This window comes from Apostichopus japonicus, chromosome 12 (assembly GCF_037975245.1).
Source record: "Apostichopus japonicus isolate 1M-3 chromosome 12, ASM3797524v1, whole genome shotgun sequence".
Lineage (NCBI taxonomy): Eukaryota > Metazoa > Echinodermata > Holothuroidea > Aspidochirotida > Stichopodidae > Apostichopus > Apostichopus japonicus.
Window position 1 is genome coordinate 6,995,733 of NC_092572.1, and position 16,625 is coordinate 7,012,357.

A 16,625-nucleotide genomic window follows, 5' to 3' on the forward strand; every position below is an offset into this window, starting at 1 on the left:
CTGCACTACACTAAAATGCACCCATAGCACTACACTACATTCACTGAACCCCATATCACTGCACTACACTGCACTGAACCACATATAGCACTGTACACTGACATGTACCCATAGCACTGCATTATACTGCACTGAACCCCATAGCACTACACTGAACTGAACCCCATAGCAATGTACTACACTGAACTGCACCCCATAGCACTGTACTACACTGCAATGAGCCCAAAGCACTGCACTACATTGAACTGCATCTCATAGCACTGCACTATACTACAATGAACCCCAAAGCACTGCTCTACACTGCACTGAACCCCAAAGCACTGCACTACCCTACACTGAATTGCACCCTATAGCACTGCACTACACTACACTGAACAGACCCGAAGTTAACAATATTAAATTTTCTGTTTTAGATTGCCCAGCTGGATATTGGGGGCCACCAGGCTGTTCTGAATCATGTCTAGATTGTCTGCATAACGGTGTATGCGATGCAGACACTGGTAGGTGTATTTGTCCTCCAGGATTCATGGGCTACCGCTGTCAAGAAGGTAAGCATATGCAAAACACATGTTTATGTCCTTTATTGATATGTTTCATTGCATTGTATTTATATCATTTATTTTTTATGTACCGATTAGGTATCTTAAAACATAATCATTAAATATACATTATGTACCAATTGTAAGAAAGAAACGATCCATTCATCAGGTACCAACTCATCATAGTGTATACAGCATTATACTACACAGAATAGGCCTACACACAAACAAGTGCGACTTGGAACACCTTGCCCTTCTAATAGGATCATGAATGATAGGTGAAAGGTCGTATCCGATTTACTCATGGTGCAAAACGCTTTGGAATACGTGAACTGTGTCTGAACCAACAGAAAATAGTTGCCGTATTATTTAAATATAGGCATTGTATACAGGGAGTAGGAAGCTTCTAAAAAGTGGGTGCTTAAGATCAGAGGGGCACTTTTTCATTCCACAACTACCACACGTTATGCTATAAACCGATACACACCGGCATATCACTTAAATATATATGATGCGTTAGTATCCTATCAATACTATTATGGTGCACGTGACGCTATTTAAAACTAACAAAGGCTTAAGATATCCAAAAGACAGTTCTTCATCAAAGGGGCACATTTTATTTGCTAGTAGGGAACACTTGCTATTTTGGAAAAAAAGTGGGTGGAGGGGCACGTGCCCCATTGCTCCCCGGCTCCTACCCCCCTGATTGTATTTACCCGCATCTAGGTTACCCTGTTGTGATGTCTGATCAGTTGATAGGAAAAAGTTCTAACTTGTAAGAGATAATGATTTTGTTTAAGTATGTAGCATTTGTGGATTATTATAGATTCAATCAATCAAGTTTATTTGCTACATTCCATTTTTTTGGAATAAATATAGATGGTAATCGATAGAGTAAACAGTAAATATAGAGTATCGAAATAAACTATGTAAGATGGAAGCAGAGGAACCAGAAATAAGTGGATACTTTTCTGGTCTGGTCCCTTTGCAACATAGATAGTGCAATGCACAACACCCACCAGACTAGATATTAAAGTCGTTCATCCGACGTGCAGAAAACATGGTTACATAGAGCTTGCACCCAAAACACCAATCGACTTATCTGAAAGTATTTCATAAATTAGCCTGGATGCTTACAAATAAAATATACAGTGAATCAAATTTCTTTAAAAGTAAACGCTATTTGTTCTCCAATTTGTTCTATCATATTATATCACTGGTATTTCAGCGTGTGGAAGTAACGTTTATGGACCAGAGTGTGACCATTCTTGTCAGGCCGACAGTTGTCGCTCTATGCAGTTCTGTTTGCCCGATCCTTATGGTTGTTCATGTGCGACAGGCTGGACTGGACCCACATGCGAAGTTGGTAAGTTGTCTTCATGAACAACTGAAGTGACAATCTATTAAAATACGCACAGAAACACCTTCTAGAACATTAACATGGTGTGACATCTAGGTTGCATATTAAAACGGTCTCAGACTGATTTAAGTATCTCTAAAAATGTTGAACTGAACAATCTTTGTTCGAACAATATATACCAAGTTGGTTGATTGACATACCCTCCCCCCCCAAAAAAAAAAAAAAAAAAAACATAAAGAAGAAAAGCCCCACTTATCTCAAATTTAATTCTACCAGCATTTTCCGGATGACTTTTTGAACATATGTCATGGTTGAATAGTCTTGTACAGACGCATAACTAAGAATACATGCTCCTGCAAGAAACGAAGACAAGCGAGGAACTGCCTATTCAACATCCTCCCCACAACGAATCTGAAAAGAACAGTTATGGAATAAACATACTTTAATATTCTAAGTTGTAACTAATCACCTCAGCGTGCAAACTCATGTATTTGTTTCTTCTTTTTTGATAGAATGCCCTTGGGGACTTTACGGAGCAAATTGTAATGAGACCTGTAGATGTCGAAATGGTGGGAGTTGTGAACGTCACGTGGGCTGCATCTGCCCCGATGAATGGATTGGTGAATTTTGTCAACGTCCAAGTGAGTTTTCTTTAAGATTCACAAGTGATGTTAACAAGAGAAAACGATGCCTAAGACTGATCTGAATCTGTTATTATATGATACCATTGCGGCAATCACTAAAACGGGCAGGCCGTGAATGAAATCAAATTGTTATCTAAATTATCATTTCATTACTGTATTCTGTTTTTCTTTCAGAATTTTACTTTCAAAGTAACCAGACAAGAGTGAGATTGTTCGATGATCCTGAGATAGGATTGGCTTGTGGCTGTGACTATGAGGTTGAGGACTGCCCTCTACAGGACATGCACATTGAGGTTAGCCTGTTCACGTTCATTATAAATATATAAGTTCAATCCTGCTTTTCATTTTCCTATCGTTAAAAGAAAGATTTGGTATCTGTAAAAAAATATCAAATTGTTCATGACAGGTAAGAGAGGAGTGATGAGTAAACAACTAAACTACTAACTTCGGGGTCTATGTCACATAACAGGCTGTATTCAATAAAAAAATAACTTATGTAAGTTAGTTGAAATTTTGCAGGATCCTAAAAGATACTGATTGCACTTTTTCCCTTCCTCTCTCTTTAAAGGTCGTCAAACTCACCACTTTCAGGTTGATACAAAAAACTATGAAACTGCTATATTTATAACAAAACTGCCGTAACCAATTAGAGTCGTGCTTGAAGCAATAAGAAATTTGAGCTGAAAATCATTCGTAATTATTTGTTATTTACCCTTTATTTCAATGACAACATCTCTAAACCGCGGAAAGTATAAAGGTACGCTAACTTGAATACTACGTTTATTACCAGGTCTTACCGATCTTGTCTATGACTACGAGATCGGGCATCTCTTACTTCACAAAGGTTGGTGATGGCTGGGTACGGGAGAGGATGTAAAGGAATAGCTGGCTGTCAATTGAATTTAATAGCTACGTTTACTGACTACAGAAAAGTTGAAATCGCCCAACATGGACCCAAGTGTCTATGTCAATTTTTTTGTTAGTTCCGAAAATGTTTGTCGCTTCTCGCTTGTGACCAAGAAAGCATTATAACTCAACTTTCAGCTACTCATGACCACCTCATCTAATTTCTATTATATTTTGGACCACTGTGATTCTTATTTCCCCCATGCAAGCGTTTGCAATTGTATCATGTTAACCTCTAATTCGTTCTTCTCCTTCTCTTAAAGATTACTAATCCTAGCCCAATGCCGCCGAATACAAATCTATATGTTGTTGGTTTCTATGGGTCATATAAACTATGGAGTGTGACACCGTTTGGCATTGCCGGGAACTGGGATTTTACTTGCTTCGTTGACTATCGCGATAATACATATACTTACAAAGAGACAGTGATTGCAATAGGTGAGTATCTATATATTCCTGACATCTCTTCCGCATATTCGTCCAACATTCTATTGATTCCATTACCCAAATTGATTCCCTTCATCTCCTACCAAAATAGCTGTAGTCAAAATAAAATAAAACTGTTAGCAAACTTCTTATCCACTAGAGAGCCTGTGTAAGAGAATGTGTAAAAGTAAGTTAGCCTGACGTTTCAATCCTAGCAGGATCTTCTTCAAAACAGTAACGGAAGGGACAAAAGCACGCACAGAATACAGACAGGTTAATGAGCATGGTGAACACAAAGAGATAGATGTAAGGGGATTAGTAGACAAGGGATGGAGGGAAGAAAGAAAGAAAGAAAAGTGTTCTCCAACTGGGGTCTCAGTCTTCATGGTGTTGACTGTTGGTATGTGACAATTGAATCGCTTCTTGAGGGTGGTTTTGGTTTCGCCAAAATACTGGATGCCGCAAACTCTACAAGAGATCAGATAGATGACATTAGTAGTTGTGCAAGTGATGTGACCCTTAGTCTTGTGTGTGAGTTGCATGCTGTGGCTGGTGAGGGAATTGGATTCAACAATGTGGTGGCTGCAGACGATGCATCTCGAAGTACGATCACATTTGAAAGCACCATGCTGAATGGATGTAGGGTTAAAAGTTAGAGGTGGAACAGCAGCACGCACAAGAAGGTCTCGTAGGTTGCGTGGTCGCCTGTAGGGGATGGTGGATTTTTCAGGGACGGCTCGTTGGAGTCTATCTGAAGTGAGGAGAATGTTGTGGTTGTTAGAGGTGATTTGCTGAAGAGGAGGAAGATTTAGGTGGAAGGTAACAACCAAGGGGAGCTTGTTGTCGCAATCTCGTCCTTTTTTTGCCCTTCACTGCCAAAGTAGATGATCTGGAAAGGGAGCGGACTCTCTGAATGGCTTCACACACCCTTCTGGCACTATGGCCCTGGAAGTAAGATGTTTTACTAAAGCATCTGTATGGCGAATGAAAGAGAGGAATTGTTAGAACAAATGCGACGAAGCCGAAGTGCTTGACTGTAGGCAATTCCAGACTTGCAGTGACGGGGATGGCAGCTTGAAGAATGGAGATACTGGTGTGTGTCTGCGGGCTTGGTGTATAAGTCTGTAGAGAGAGAACCGTGTTCCTTGCAAACAGTCACATCGAGGAAGTTAACCTGTTGGTGAGAGTAATCAGAGGTGAATTTGATGGTGCTGTGGAAAGAATTGATGTGATTGATGAAGGTGAGCAGGCTATCCTCATCACTGGTCCAAACGAAAAAATGTTATCAATGTAGCGCCACCAGATAAGAGGACGGCAGGGAGCTGTACTTAGCATGCGTTCTTCAAGGCTAGACATAAACAGTCAAGCAAAGGAAGGAGCCATCCTGGTACACATGACAGTCCCGTGTCTTTGAAGGTAATGCTTGCCCATGAGCGTGAAGTTGTTTTTGGTGAAAACCTGTTGCATGAGAACTTTGATGTCAGAGATGGGTGGACAAGAGTGGACCTTCGTAGACAGGGCTGCATATGTGGTTGCGATACCTTCAGCATGAGGGACGTTAGTGTAAAGAGAAAGTACCGATGATGGCTGTACTAGGGATCTGGTTCTTGATATCTTCAAGTTTTCTGAGGAAATCTGGAGTGTCATGGATGTAAGAGTTAATCTGAGGAACTAAAGGTTTGATGAAGTGGTCCACAAACAAGGATATCTTCTCGGTGGGGGACCCATTGCCTGAGATGATAGGCCTAACAGGGTTACCAGGCTAGTGAATTTTGGGCAGGAGATAAAACCTGGCTGCCTTACAGTCTGCGGGAGAAAGGAAGGAAACAGCCATCTTAGAGATCTGGTTCCGCTAGTACATACCAGTGATGGTCTGTTTTATCTGCTGAGAGAAATTATTTGTGGGATCAGAATCACGAAAAGTGTAAATATCGCTGTTGAAGAGATGACGCATGGCTTCCTTTATGTAATCCTGTCGATCATGGAAGACAATTGCAGAACCTTTGTCGGCTGGCTTGATGATAATGTCACCGCGAGACATCAGTGAGGAGAGTGCTGTACGCTCATCTCTTGGAAGGTTGTCGTGTGTTCTGCGGAGAAGAGAGTTTGACTAGTTAGTCCCAGAGCTGACGACTTGTGTGTAGGCTTCTAAAACAGAGACTCTGTTCTTAGGAGGCATCCAAGAACTTTTCTTGTAGAAGGGTTCCCGTTCAGGTGGAGGATCATGTAGGAAAACTCAAGAAGGCGAATTCTGCGAAAGAAATGAGTAACATCTTGGCTCATTTCCGCTTGATCAAATGACGGAGGATTAGGACAGAAGTTGAGTCATTTTGGAGAGAAGCCTAAAGTCTGCACTGGTAAGAGTAGAAGAAGATTAGTTAACAACTGCAGTTGAGGATGGTGGTTCAGACTCAGGTGGAGTCTGGGGCCTTCTAAAACGGTTGGAAGTGGTACGTCTGCGTCTTTTCTGAAGGTCAATCATTTTCTTCTTTCTGTGAGTTCAATATTCTGCTGAGACAAACACAAGTTAATTTTGTTAGTGTACTGAGTCCATTCGTCATCGGTGCAGCATGACTGTAAATCAAGCTTCAGCCTCAAGATATCATCGTTGAGGCTATCTAAGGACGATTGGCAGTGTTTGGTGATGATGTTGATGAGACGGGTGGAGGTAATGTGTATGACTCAGTTCCACTCTCTCTGGAGTCCTGGAGGGAGTGTCCCTAGTGCTGGTTGGTGTGTAACCTGTATACCTGAGGAAATAATGCGGGAGAGAGAGTAGAACCTGTAGTTGCAAAGATAGAAAGAATAGCGCTGTGATTTCTGCATCAAATTTCTGAAAGCAGCGGGATGAGTAAATGATCAAATGAAATGAAAAACTGAACCATAAGAATACAAGTACAAATACAGAGTAGATAAGGAGGACCACCCAAAAGGAAAATATAACAGAGCAGCTGAAATAAAAATAAAATAAAATTTTTAGCCAACTGCTTATCCACTAAAGAGCCTATGTATGAGAATGTGTAAAAGTAAGTTACCCTGACGTTTTGTCCCTTCTGTTACTGTTACTTGTCATTTAGCCTTTGAAAAAGATACTGCTAGGATCAAAACGTCAGACCAACTTACCTTTACACAAAATAGTAGTAGTGGTAGTTGTAGATGTAAAACAGCAAGTCTTTGCTATACTTCTTGTCTCTTGTTCTTCTCTTTTAGTTCTTCTGTCCGTCCGGTTTTCTTCTTTTTCTTCTTCTTCGGATTTTCTCTCTCTTTCTTCCATCTCTGAACTTAACTTAAGTGTTTCTTTGTTTCTTATTTCTATACTTGGTCACTAGCTGTGAAAACAGCCTTGCAGTTTATTCTAGTGTCCTTCATATGTTAACCTTCCTACTGTAATGTTACTTTTTTTTTGTATTAATCTTGTACAAACATATGACAATAAATTTGAAATTTAAATTGAAAAATTGAACTGCCTTTGGTATAAGTACTGTTATAAGCACGAGTGCGCGCATACGTAATATTACGTTGCACTATATAGTTACGATACAAACTTTTACAATACCCTATAGTGCTAGTATGATGACCAATCCGTGAGAATGAGTACATGTAACTATGCTAGAATAACAATATGAATACGTACTCACAAAAAGTTTGTCTTGTTGAGATATGCAGTAAATATATTCAAAATCTCTTTTGACTATTAAAGGCATGAAGTGCGCAGTAGAACCTAGAATCATGCATTGACCAAACGAGTAACAATTTTTGAAAAGTTAGCAAAGTATGAATTAAGCAAGCAAAATATAAAAAAGGAGAGATGAAATGTTTACAACAATTAACAACAAATTCTAATAGATGATCTTGATGCCCCTGATGCAGTGTTCGGCTATCTGTTAAGTTTATCGCCTAGTTATCGTAGCTTAAATTATATTTTGCACACAAGATTTGGGATGTCATTAAAGCTGCCATTGTGTCTAACTCACGGGCTTCATTGGATAACAAAACGACAGAGCTTGTTAAACAAGAGCAGATCCTATATCCAATCTCCAGTTTCTTCTTCTTTTTTTTGTCGGTTGTTTTCGATTATTGAAAAATACGACATTTTCTATTCAATTTCTTTGGATAAGTGCATCATGCCATAGTGGGATTTCATTTGCAGATCTAACCATCATCTTTTGATTGTATTTCTTTAGGTTTTAAGGTCTCAATACGTGTTTGATGATTAATTTCGGAAACAAACTTCCGAAGCAGATTCAATGTTTCGTATTCTAAATGCACTCTGACCAAGTAGGTTTTAATGGAGAGAAGCTGTCGCAATCGAAAGAAAGAAATTTATTTTCTGTTGCCCTTAAGGCACGAACGATTTACCATAAAATCACTGCGACCGCCCATATCAGCTAGGTGATTGCACAAATGTAACCGATATGTACTCCTAAGTCTTATGCCTTACGGTCGTAAACAAAACAAAAAGATTTGATTGGCGCATTTTTGTTATTTTCACTGAGCTTTTAGGGCAGTAAGCTGGAAAAGTCGAAGTTTAAATTTGGCAAACACACATTGAGACTTGAAGGAAAAACGTAACTTTAAAAGTCATTAACGTTTGGTGATTTACAGGAGGACCATTCCCTACAATCAATTGGTTTGATAACGTTGAAGCAAACCGAGATACCACTGCATCCATGGAATGCAGCGTTGCCCCCATGGCAGGCATGGAGATGGATGTTAAGTTGAGAAACGAACAGGGTGATTTATTCTCACACAGTATCCATTCCCCGGGAAGTCCATTTTACTTATTCCATATTGACGCCCTCGACAAAAACGAAGGGGTGTTCACTTGCGTGGCTACGAGCCAATCAGGTCAAACTGAAAAGAACGCCGAATTGAACGTGCTAGGTAAGTGGTGCATTCGTCAAATGTATTAATCAAATTTTTAAAGGGTGTAAATCAAATAGAAGTCCTACTTTGTAGCGTTAGTAGGGGAAGTTAATAATGTTATTGCTGGATAATGTTCTCGATGGGTGTAAGTTCCAGCTTTAAATGCTTTCAAAATGGTAGTCAGTTTTCGGTTGTGCAAAAAACAATACAATCTTGGAAAGCGTGAAATGGAAACGTTTAAAAGATACATAAGACTTATGGAGTGTCACTGAATAACACGTCTTCAAGTTGAGACAGATTTCCTTTTGCATTTCATTTGTCATAATCTAAATTCTGTGGCATTGGAAGTTAAAGCTGGTAGTTGAGAGTTGTTCATGTTTAGTATTATCTTGGCTATTGTAATTTTTGCTACTAGGTATACAAATATGAATGTTTAGATCAAAATTCTGTCCTTCACGATTTTTTTGACAGCCCCTTTTTTAATCTCTTATATCGGATTTCTCATACTCTTTATTATCTTCTGTTAAGGAACAGAAACAAGGTCAACAAGTAAGAAAATAATGTCATCAAATCTTTTCCTAGAATAGAAACTAAAAACAATTATTCATCATCTGTGATAGGGGTAAAAAGTGTTATTTCTGACATATTTCTTGCAATTTACATTTTCTTTTTGAACAGATCAGCCTGTCCCCGGGCGAGCGCCTTCCCTTATCAGCAATAGAAACGGCGTTGTCAGTTTATACCTGAATACAATACCTTTCGTTGGTGATGGCCCGCTTACAAACATGATCGTTGAGTATAAACAGTCCACAAGTCCAACTTGGAGCAATACAGGGAAACTCCCTCCGAGCACTACTACCTATCGACTGGAGAATTTGAAAGCCGAGACTCAATATGAAGTTAGGGTTGTATTACTACGTCCAGGTATCAGAGACGAGGGTCGAGGTGAACCTGGGCCTGTTTTTACCTTCCGAACTCTCTGCTCAGGTAAATCTTATCTTGAACTAAATAGTGAAAGATCCATCTCACTGGAGGTCCATTATGACATGTATATATTTAATAATTGACTGCGATGTTTGAGCGAAATAAGGAAAGTTGGATTCTTAATTATATCTCAACAGCTTTTGCTTACTTGTTTGGTTTCATTTATTGTTATCATTATTGTTGTTTTTAACAACACCTAGTCTCTGGTAGACTATATAGTGAACTCTAGCCAACTTACCCCATTTGACATTGCACGCTACCGTGATTACGCAATTCAAAAAATGCCCCTCTCTCTCTTTATACTTAGCGCCATCAAGTTCCGTTGCTCTTCAAGATTTATCGACTGTTGGACTAGACTCAACATCTCTACGCATAGAGTGGCAGGTAACAAAAAAAAACTAGCTCGTTCAAAAATTCATTGTCAAATCTCGGAGTTGCCTCCCGAAAAGGAAGTTCACTCCATGTTCAAATTCTCCAGCAGCATGTGTAGCCTACCTTGTGTAATCAATTGCCTCTGTCACACACCAAAATTCCACTCAAAACCTTAGCCCTTTATTGATGTGTTATGAATAAAAAAAAAAACTTCACTCTCTAATAAAGTAACCAACTCGACGTCCTCTGATATGTTTGTCCACTCAGAATCCTGTCGGACAAGCCTTCGATAGAATCAATATTTACTACCGTTCGGTGGATCAATACGTTTTCGAAGACGTTGAAGTAAATGACGTGTCTGCTACGTCATACGTCCTCAGGGGTCTCCAACAGTACCAGACATACGTAGTACAAGTGAAGTTAATGAACTGCGGTTATGAAGGACCAGCCAGTAACACTATGCAAAAGAGAACAAAAGAAGGAGGTATGTGGGGCTGCTATTGTTCTTTCTAAATGGCAAATATTGTCACAACAACAACAACCTGTGAATGAACTGTGATTGAAACAAGATGGAGAATATATGTTGCTGGTCGGCTGTTAAGTTTAGGAATATGCTGAAAGGAAGAGGATTATTTTAAATGGCAGTATTTGCCATAAAAGCTTTGTTTAATATCAATTTCACATATTTATTACTAAAGCTGGGGGAAAGTAGGTTTTTAACAAATAAATTAGAAATGTTTATACTAAACGATTTATCTTTCAGGCTTAATAAATAATAAACACATATATGGTGTTCATATGGACGGTTCTCTACTGCCGTTGCCTGCCTTCTACCTACGTGGTACCTTTTCTTCCGTGTCGTTTAAATTAAATTGTCTACTGTGAGAATACAGTAATAGTTAATCCAAATATTCCGTATTAAAAATAATTAAATTTGGACCTTAAATCGTACATACAAGTTTCTCTCTTGCATTGTTAGAGTAAATCGGATTTTGTAACGGTATAAAAGGTCCCGAAATTGGTTCGAATACATACCATTGTAAATAGCTAATATTTAATCAAACCTTAACTACTTGTAGTAAAACGAGAATTTTTCTAACAAACTTGACGGATAATTTTCCTTACTTTCCAGTATTACCAATCATAAAGAAACTAACACTCTATCTAACCCTCACGTTAATTTAGGAGTGTTAGCTCAGTGGTTAACGCCGGTGCCTTTCAATCATAAGGTCCCCGGTTCGAGTCACTCCCAGATTAATGTCTGTCGTCCAGTTACAGAGTTGTTGACAATTGACAATCCATAATCATGGACGTTAAATATGAATGTAAGAGACTGACTTCGATCAGCTTCGCGAGTTCCTGCTTGAAGGAGGATCTAACATACATACATACACACATGAACATATTTCCACACAGTGTTTACACGAATAGCCTAATGATGTTAAGAAGCTATGCAGGCTATTTGTATAGCCTGAGGTGGATTTACGACCGTGGCAGGTCGATTACGTAATCACAAAACTTTCCTAGCTATAGCGTGCTATATTTGGAGCCAATGAAGCAGATCTTTGACTATACGTATTAGAGAACCGCGTTCCTCTATGTCTTTATTTGAAGTGAAGCCCCACGCCTTGGCTTAAAGGGTTTGAAGACTCGTGCACACAGAAACGTCCCATGCTGATAATCTGACCTAGTTTCGAATGAGGTGTAAGAGAAGTACTATACATACAGCTACGGTCAATACCCACAACACAGTGTACATAGCAGCGATGGACATCTCATGTCTAGATAAAATATCACAAGGTATCACGTCTCATTACCGTCTGCATTTGTAGCGACCAGAAGAAAACTTCGTTTGCAAGCAACGGAAAGTTAACTTTTTCAGAGCACGGGACGCGGTTTGGGCGAGTCTTCAATGCCTTTAACCATAGCTTTGACAAGCCTGCAGTGCCCCAAGTATCCCTAGTATTGTCAATTACATTATTGCTTATCAAGATCAAATACATATCTACATTAACAACTATGTATACACCTGGCTGTATATTGCTTGATACCATGGTAGCATGCTGTAATTCACAGACATTCTGTTAAAAGTACATATCACATTAGTATTCGAGTATACTTGGTGAAAATACTCGGTACTCGCATTCGAGAACAGGTACTCGTTATTTGCTAAGGACGTGTACTTCAAGGGCACTTATATTAAGTAAAAACCGACGTTCTAACAGGAAGCCCCGCTATTTTTCGATCTTTTTGCATGATATATTCTGAACTCCGTATAATAGCACTATAAGATGAGAATATATGCGTGATGAACTTGCATATATATATATATATATATATATATATATATATAAATTAAGAAAAAAAAACTGTTTAGCTATACCTAGTTTCTGAATGGGTATTGAATATATATAAATATACATATATATTTATATTTATATATATATATATTGTCTCCTTTTGCAGCCCCTGGGCCCGTGAGAGACTTCCACGTTGATACCATATCACATGATTCTGTGTCTGTTACTTGGCAACGACCGCAGAATGAGAATGGTCTGATTCGATATTACAACATCTCAGCTGCCAGATCTCAACCAGGGACCAGTCTATCAGACGTAAAAGTCGAACAGGTGGATCCTAACGAGAGCAGTTACTTAATGACTAACCTCCAACCAGCAACCGATTACGTCATATCCATCAGTGCGGTGACGATACTATCGGGTCCAGTGGAATCACAGTCAGTCACGACCAAAGAGTGGTGTAAATGGTTTTACTTGTTCTTAATTATAATAGTGTAATAGTATAGTACCTTATAGTATTGTATAGTATAGTACAGGTATACACCTTGCTGTATATTGCCTAATACAGTGTTAGCATGCTGTAATTCACAGACACTCTGTTTAAAGTACACATCGCATTCGGTAATCAACAGTGTTGTAGTACTCGAGTATACTTGGTGAAAATACCCGGTACTATAGCATTCGAGTACAGGTACTCGTCATTCAGTCCTGGGAGGTGCATGATAAAGTAATCGTACTTGGTACTCGCTAAGGACGTGTACTTCAAGAGTACTTGTATTAACTAAAAGCCGACGTGCTAACAGGAAGCCTCGCCATTTTTCTTGTTTTTGCATGCTATATTCTATATGCTATATTCAGAACTCCGTATAATAGCTCTATAATATGAGAATAAATGCGTGATGAACTTGCATATATATATATATATATATATTGTCTCCTTTTGCAGCCCCTGGGCCCGTGAGAGACTTCCACATCGATACCATATCACATGATTCTGTGTCTGTTACTTGGCAACGACCGCTGATTGAGAATGGTCTGATACGATATTATAATATCTCGGCTGCCAAGTCTCAACCAGGGACCAGTCTATCAGACGTAAAAGTCGAACAGGTGGATCCTAACGAGAGCAGTTACAAATTGACTAACCTCCAACCAGCAACCGATTACGTCATATCCATCGGTGCGGTGACGGTGCTACCGGGTCCAGTGGAATCACAGTCAGTCACGACCAAAGAGTGGTGTAAATGGTTTTACTTTTTCTTAATTACAATAGTGTTATAGTATATTACAGTATAATATAGTGTAGTATACAAACAATGAATGGTATAGGTGCAATAGTGCAAATATTTCACGAGTTGAAAGATGGAATGTTCCATTTAACCAGGCGAATCCGAGTTGAATGGAACAAATTACATCTTTCAACGAATGGAAACCATTCATTTTTTGTTTTACACAGCACCTTCAAAATTGGATATATTTGGATGTAAAATGCACTCATGCAACAGATTGCATGCAATCAACGAGCAATTGACCAATCAAATGACCAGAATACAATTAGGTGTTGTATAATATAGTATAGCATACCAATAGTATAGTATAGTTTGGCATACTAATAGTATAGTATGGTATAAGACAATAGTATAATATCATAGTAGAATAGTATAGTGTATAATGGTTCAGAGCAACGGTATTGAGCACTTTCGATATATGCTATATATTGTAACGCTACTGGTCCCTTTTGGTGTGGTCGGTCTTTGCCGGGATCCCTGATCAGTCCATGTATGCAGCTTTTCTAGGAGGCATTTGTCCTTTACTGATTCCTTGCTCGTTACCAGCTAGTAACAACCCAACGCCAATTAAAAATAACGCTAACTTTATCACACAAATCGAAATAAATTAGATTTACACGACTTCTCGCCTCGTCGCCCTGTACGTCAGTGAATCTACACGTGGAAGGTGCCATCTTGGGCTAATTGTCTGCGAAGGGGAGATGGACAGTTGCCACGCCTAAAATCATGACGTTTGCCTAATTCACTGCTAATAATCACGCACATATGGGAGACTAGTGACCAATCAGAGTGCTTCGCGCGGGGAAATCCCCGCAGGAAGGAAGCTTGGGTAAATTCCATACGCATGGGCATGGGTGATCATCTGGCCTACTGCCAAAAAATCATAAATAATTAATTGGCTGATGCATACAAGCTGAGCGAGAGAGTAAACAACGAGGGATGGAGACCGCTGTCTCGATACAATATTATGGGCATGTATTCTAAAAGTATTAATAAAACGGTTCTATCAAATTTGTTCTTTCTTGATTTCTATTTATTTTATTTTTTGAACCAACCAGCAGGACTCCAGAGAGAGTGGAACCGAGTCTTACACAGCACCTCCACCCGTCTCATAAACATCCTCACCAAACACTGACAATCGTCCTTAGATAGCCTCAACGATGATATCTTGAGACTGAAGCTTGAATTACAGTCATGCTGCACCGATGACGAATGAACTCAGTACACTAACACAATTAATTTGTGTTTGTCTCAGCAGAACATTGAACTCACAGAAAGAAGAAAATGGTTGACCTTCAGAAAAGACGCGAACGTACCGCTTGCAACCGTTTTAGGAGGCCCCAGACTCCACCTGAGTCTGAGCCACCATCCTCAACTGCAGTTGTTAACTTATCTTCTTCTACTCTTACCAGTGCAGACCTTAGGCTTCTCTCCAAAGGACTCAACTTCTGTCCTACTCCTCCATCATTTGACCAAGCGGAACTGAGCCAAGATGTTACTCATTTCTTTCGCAGAATTCGCCTTCGTGAGTTTTTCCTAGATGAACCTCCTACTGAACGGGTACCCTTCTACAAGAAAAGTTCTTGGATGCCTTCTAAGAACAGAGTACTCCCTGTTTTAGAAGCTTACACATGTCGTCAGCTCAGAGGCTAACCAGTCAAACTCTCCTCTCCGCAGAACACACGGCAACCTTCCAAGAGATGAGCGTACGGCACTCTCCCCACTGATGTCTCCCGGTGACATTATCATCAAGCCAGCCGACAAAGGTTCTGCAGTTGTCATCCAGGATCGACAGGATTACATCAAAGAAGCTATGCGTCATCTCTCCAACAGCGATATTTACACTCTTCTTGATTCTGATCCCACAGTTATTTTCTCCCAGCAGATAAAACAGACCATCACTGATTTGTACCAGCGGAACCAGATCTCTAAGAAGGTTGTTTCTTTCCTCCCTTCCACAGACTGTAAGGCAGCCAGGTTTTATCTCCTGCCCAAATTTCACAAGCCTGGTAACCCTGGTAGGCCTATCATCTCAGGCAATGGGTCCCCAACCGAGAAGATATCCTTGTTTGTCGACCACTTCATCAAACCTACCTGTTCCTCAGATTAATTCTTATATCCATGACACTCCAGATTTCCTCAGTAAACTTGAAGATATTAAGAAGCAAATCCCCAGTACAGCCATTATCGATACTTTCGACGTCGCCTCTCTTTACACTAACATTCTTCGTGCTGAAGGTATCGCAGCAACATGTGCAGCCCTGTCTAAGAAGGTCCACCCTTGTCCACCCATCTCTGACATCAAAGTTCTCATGCAACAGGTTCTCACCAAAAAACAACTTCATATTCATGGAAGAGCATTACCTTCAAAGACACGGGACTGCCATGGGAACCAGGATGGCTCCTTCCTATGCATGCCTGTTTATTTGTAACCTTGAAGAACGCATGCTAAGTACAGCTCCCTGCCGTCCTCTTATCTGGTGGCGCTACATTGATAACATTTTTTCGTTTGGACCAGTGATGAGGATAGCCTGCTCACTTTCATCAATCACATCAATTCTTTCCACAGCACCTTAAAATTCACCTCTGATTACTCTCACCAACAGGTTAACTTCCTCGATGTGACTGTTCGCAAGGAACACGGTTCTCTTTCTACAGACTTATACACCAAGCCCGCAGACACACACCAGTATCTCCATTCTTCAAACTGCCATCCCCGTCACTTTAAGTCTGGAATTGCCTACAGTCAAGCACTTCGGCTTCGTCGCATTTGCTCTAACAATTCCTCTTTCATTCGCCATACAGATGCTTTAGTAAAGCATCTTACTTCCAGGGCCATAGTGCCAGAAGGATGTGTGCAGCCATTCAGAGAGTCCGCTCCCTTTCCAGATCATCTACTTTGGCAATGAAGGACAAAAAGGGACGAGATTGCGACAACA

The 16,625-nt window shown here is 39.9% G+C and overlaps 1 protein-coding gene across 7 annotated transcripts in view; it reads left to right on the forward strand.

Annotated features, from left to right (window-relative positions):
- The window catches only part of LOC139977117 (angiopoietin-1 receptor-like), a 38,529-nt gene that overhangs the window by 6,402 nt on the left and 15,502 nt on the right, over positions 1–16,625 (forward strand). For all 7 annotated transcript variants that reach the window (XR_011796432.1, XR_011796433.1, XM_071986211.1 and 4 more), the window contains exons 4-14: positions 414–548; positions 1,768–1,905; positions 2,412–2,540; positions 2,718–2,836; positions 3,713–3,887; positions 8,481–8,759; positions 9,420–9,728; positions 10,033–10,109; positions 10,365–10,581; positions 12,564–12,857; positions 13,344–13,637. Coding sequence is in view for 5 of the 7 variants with exons in the window: in XM_071986211.1 (XP_071842312.1) it covers positions 414–548; positions 1,768–1,905; positions 2,412–2,540; positions 2,718–2,836; positions 3,713–3,887; positions 8,481–8,759; positions 9,420–9,728; positions 10,033–10,109; positions 10,365–10,581; positions 12,564–12,857; positions 13,344–13,637 (2,166 nt within the window). In the remaining 2 variants the exon portion in view is untranslated. The remainder of the gene's footprint in view (positions 1–413; positions 549–1,767; positions 1,906–2,411; positions 2,541–2,717; positions 2,837–3,712; positions 3,888–8,480; positions 8,760–9,419; positions 9,729–10,032; positions 10,110–10,364; positions 10,582–12,563; positions 12,858–13,343; positions 13,638–16,625) is intronic.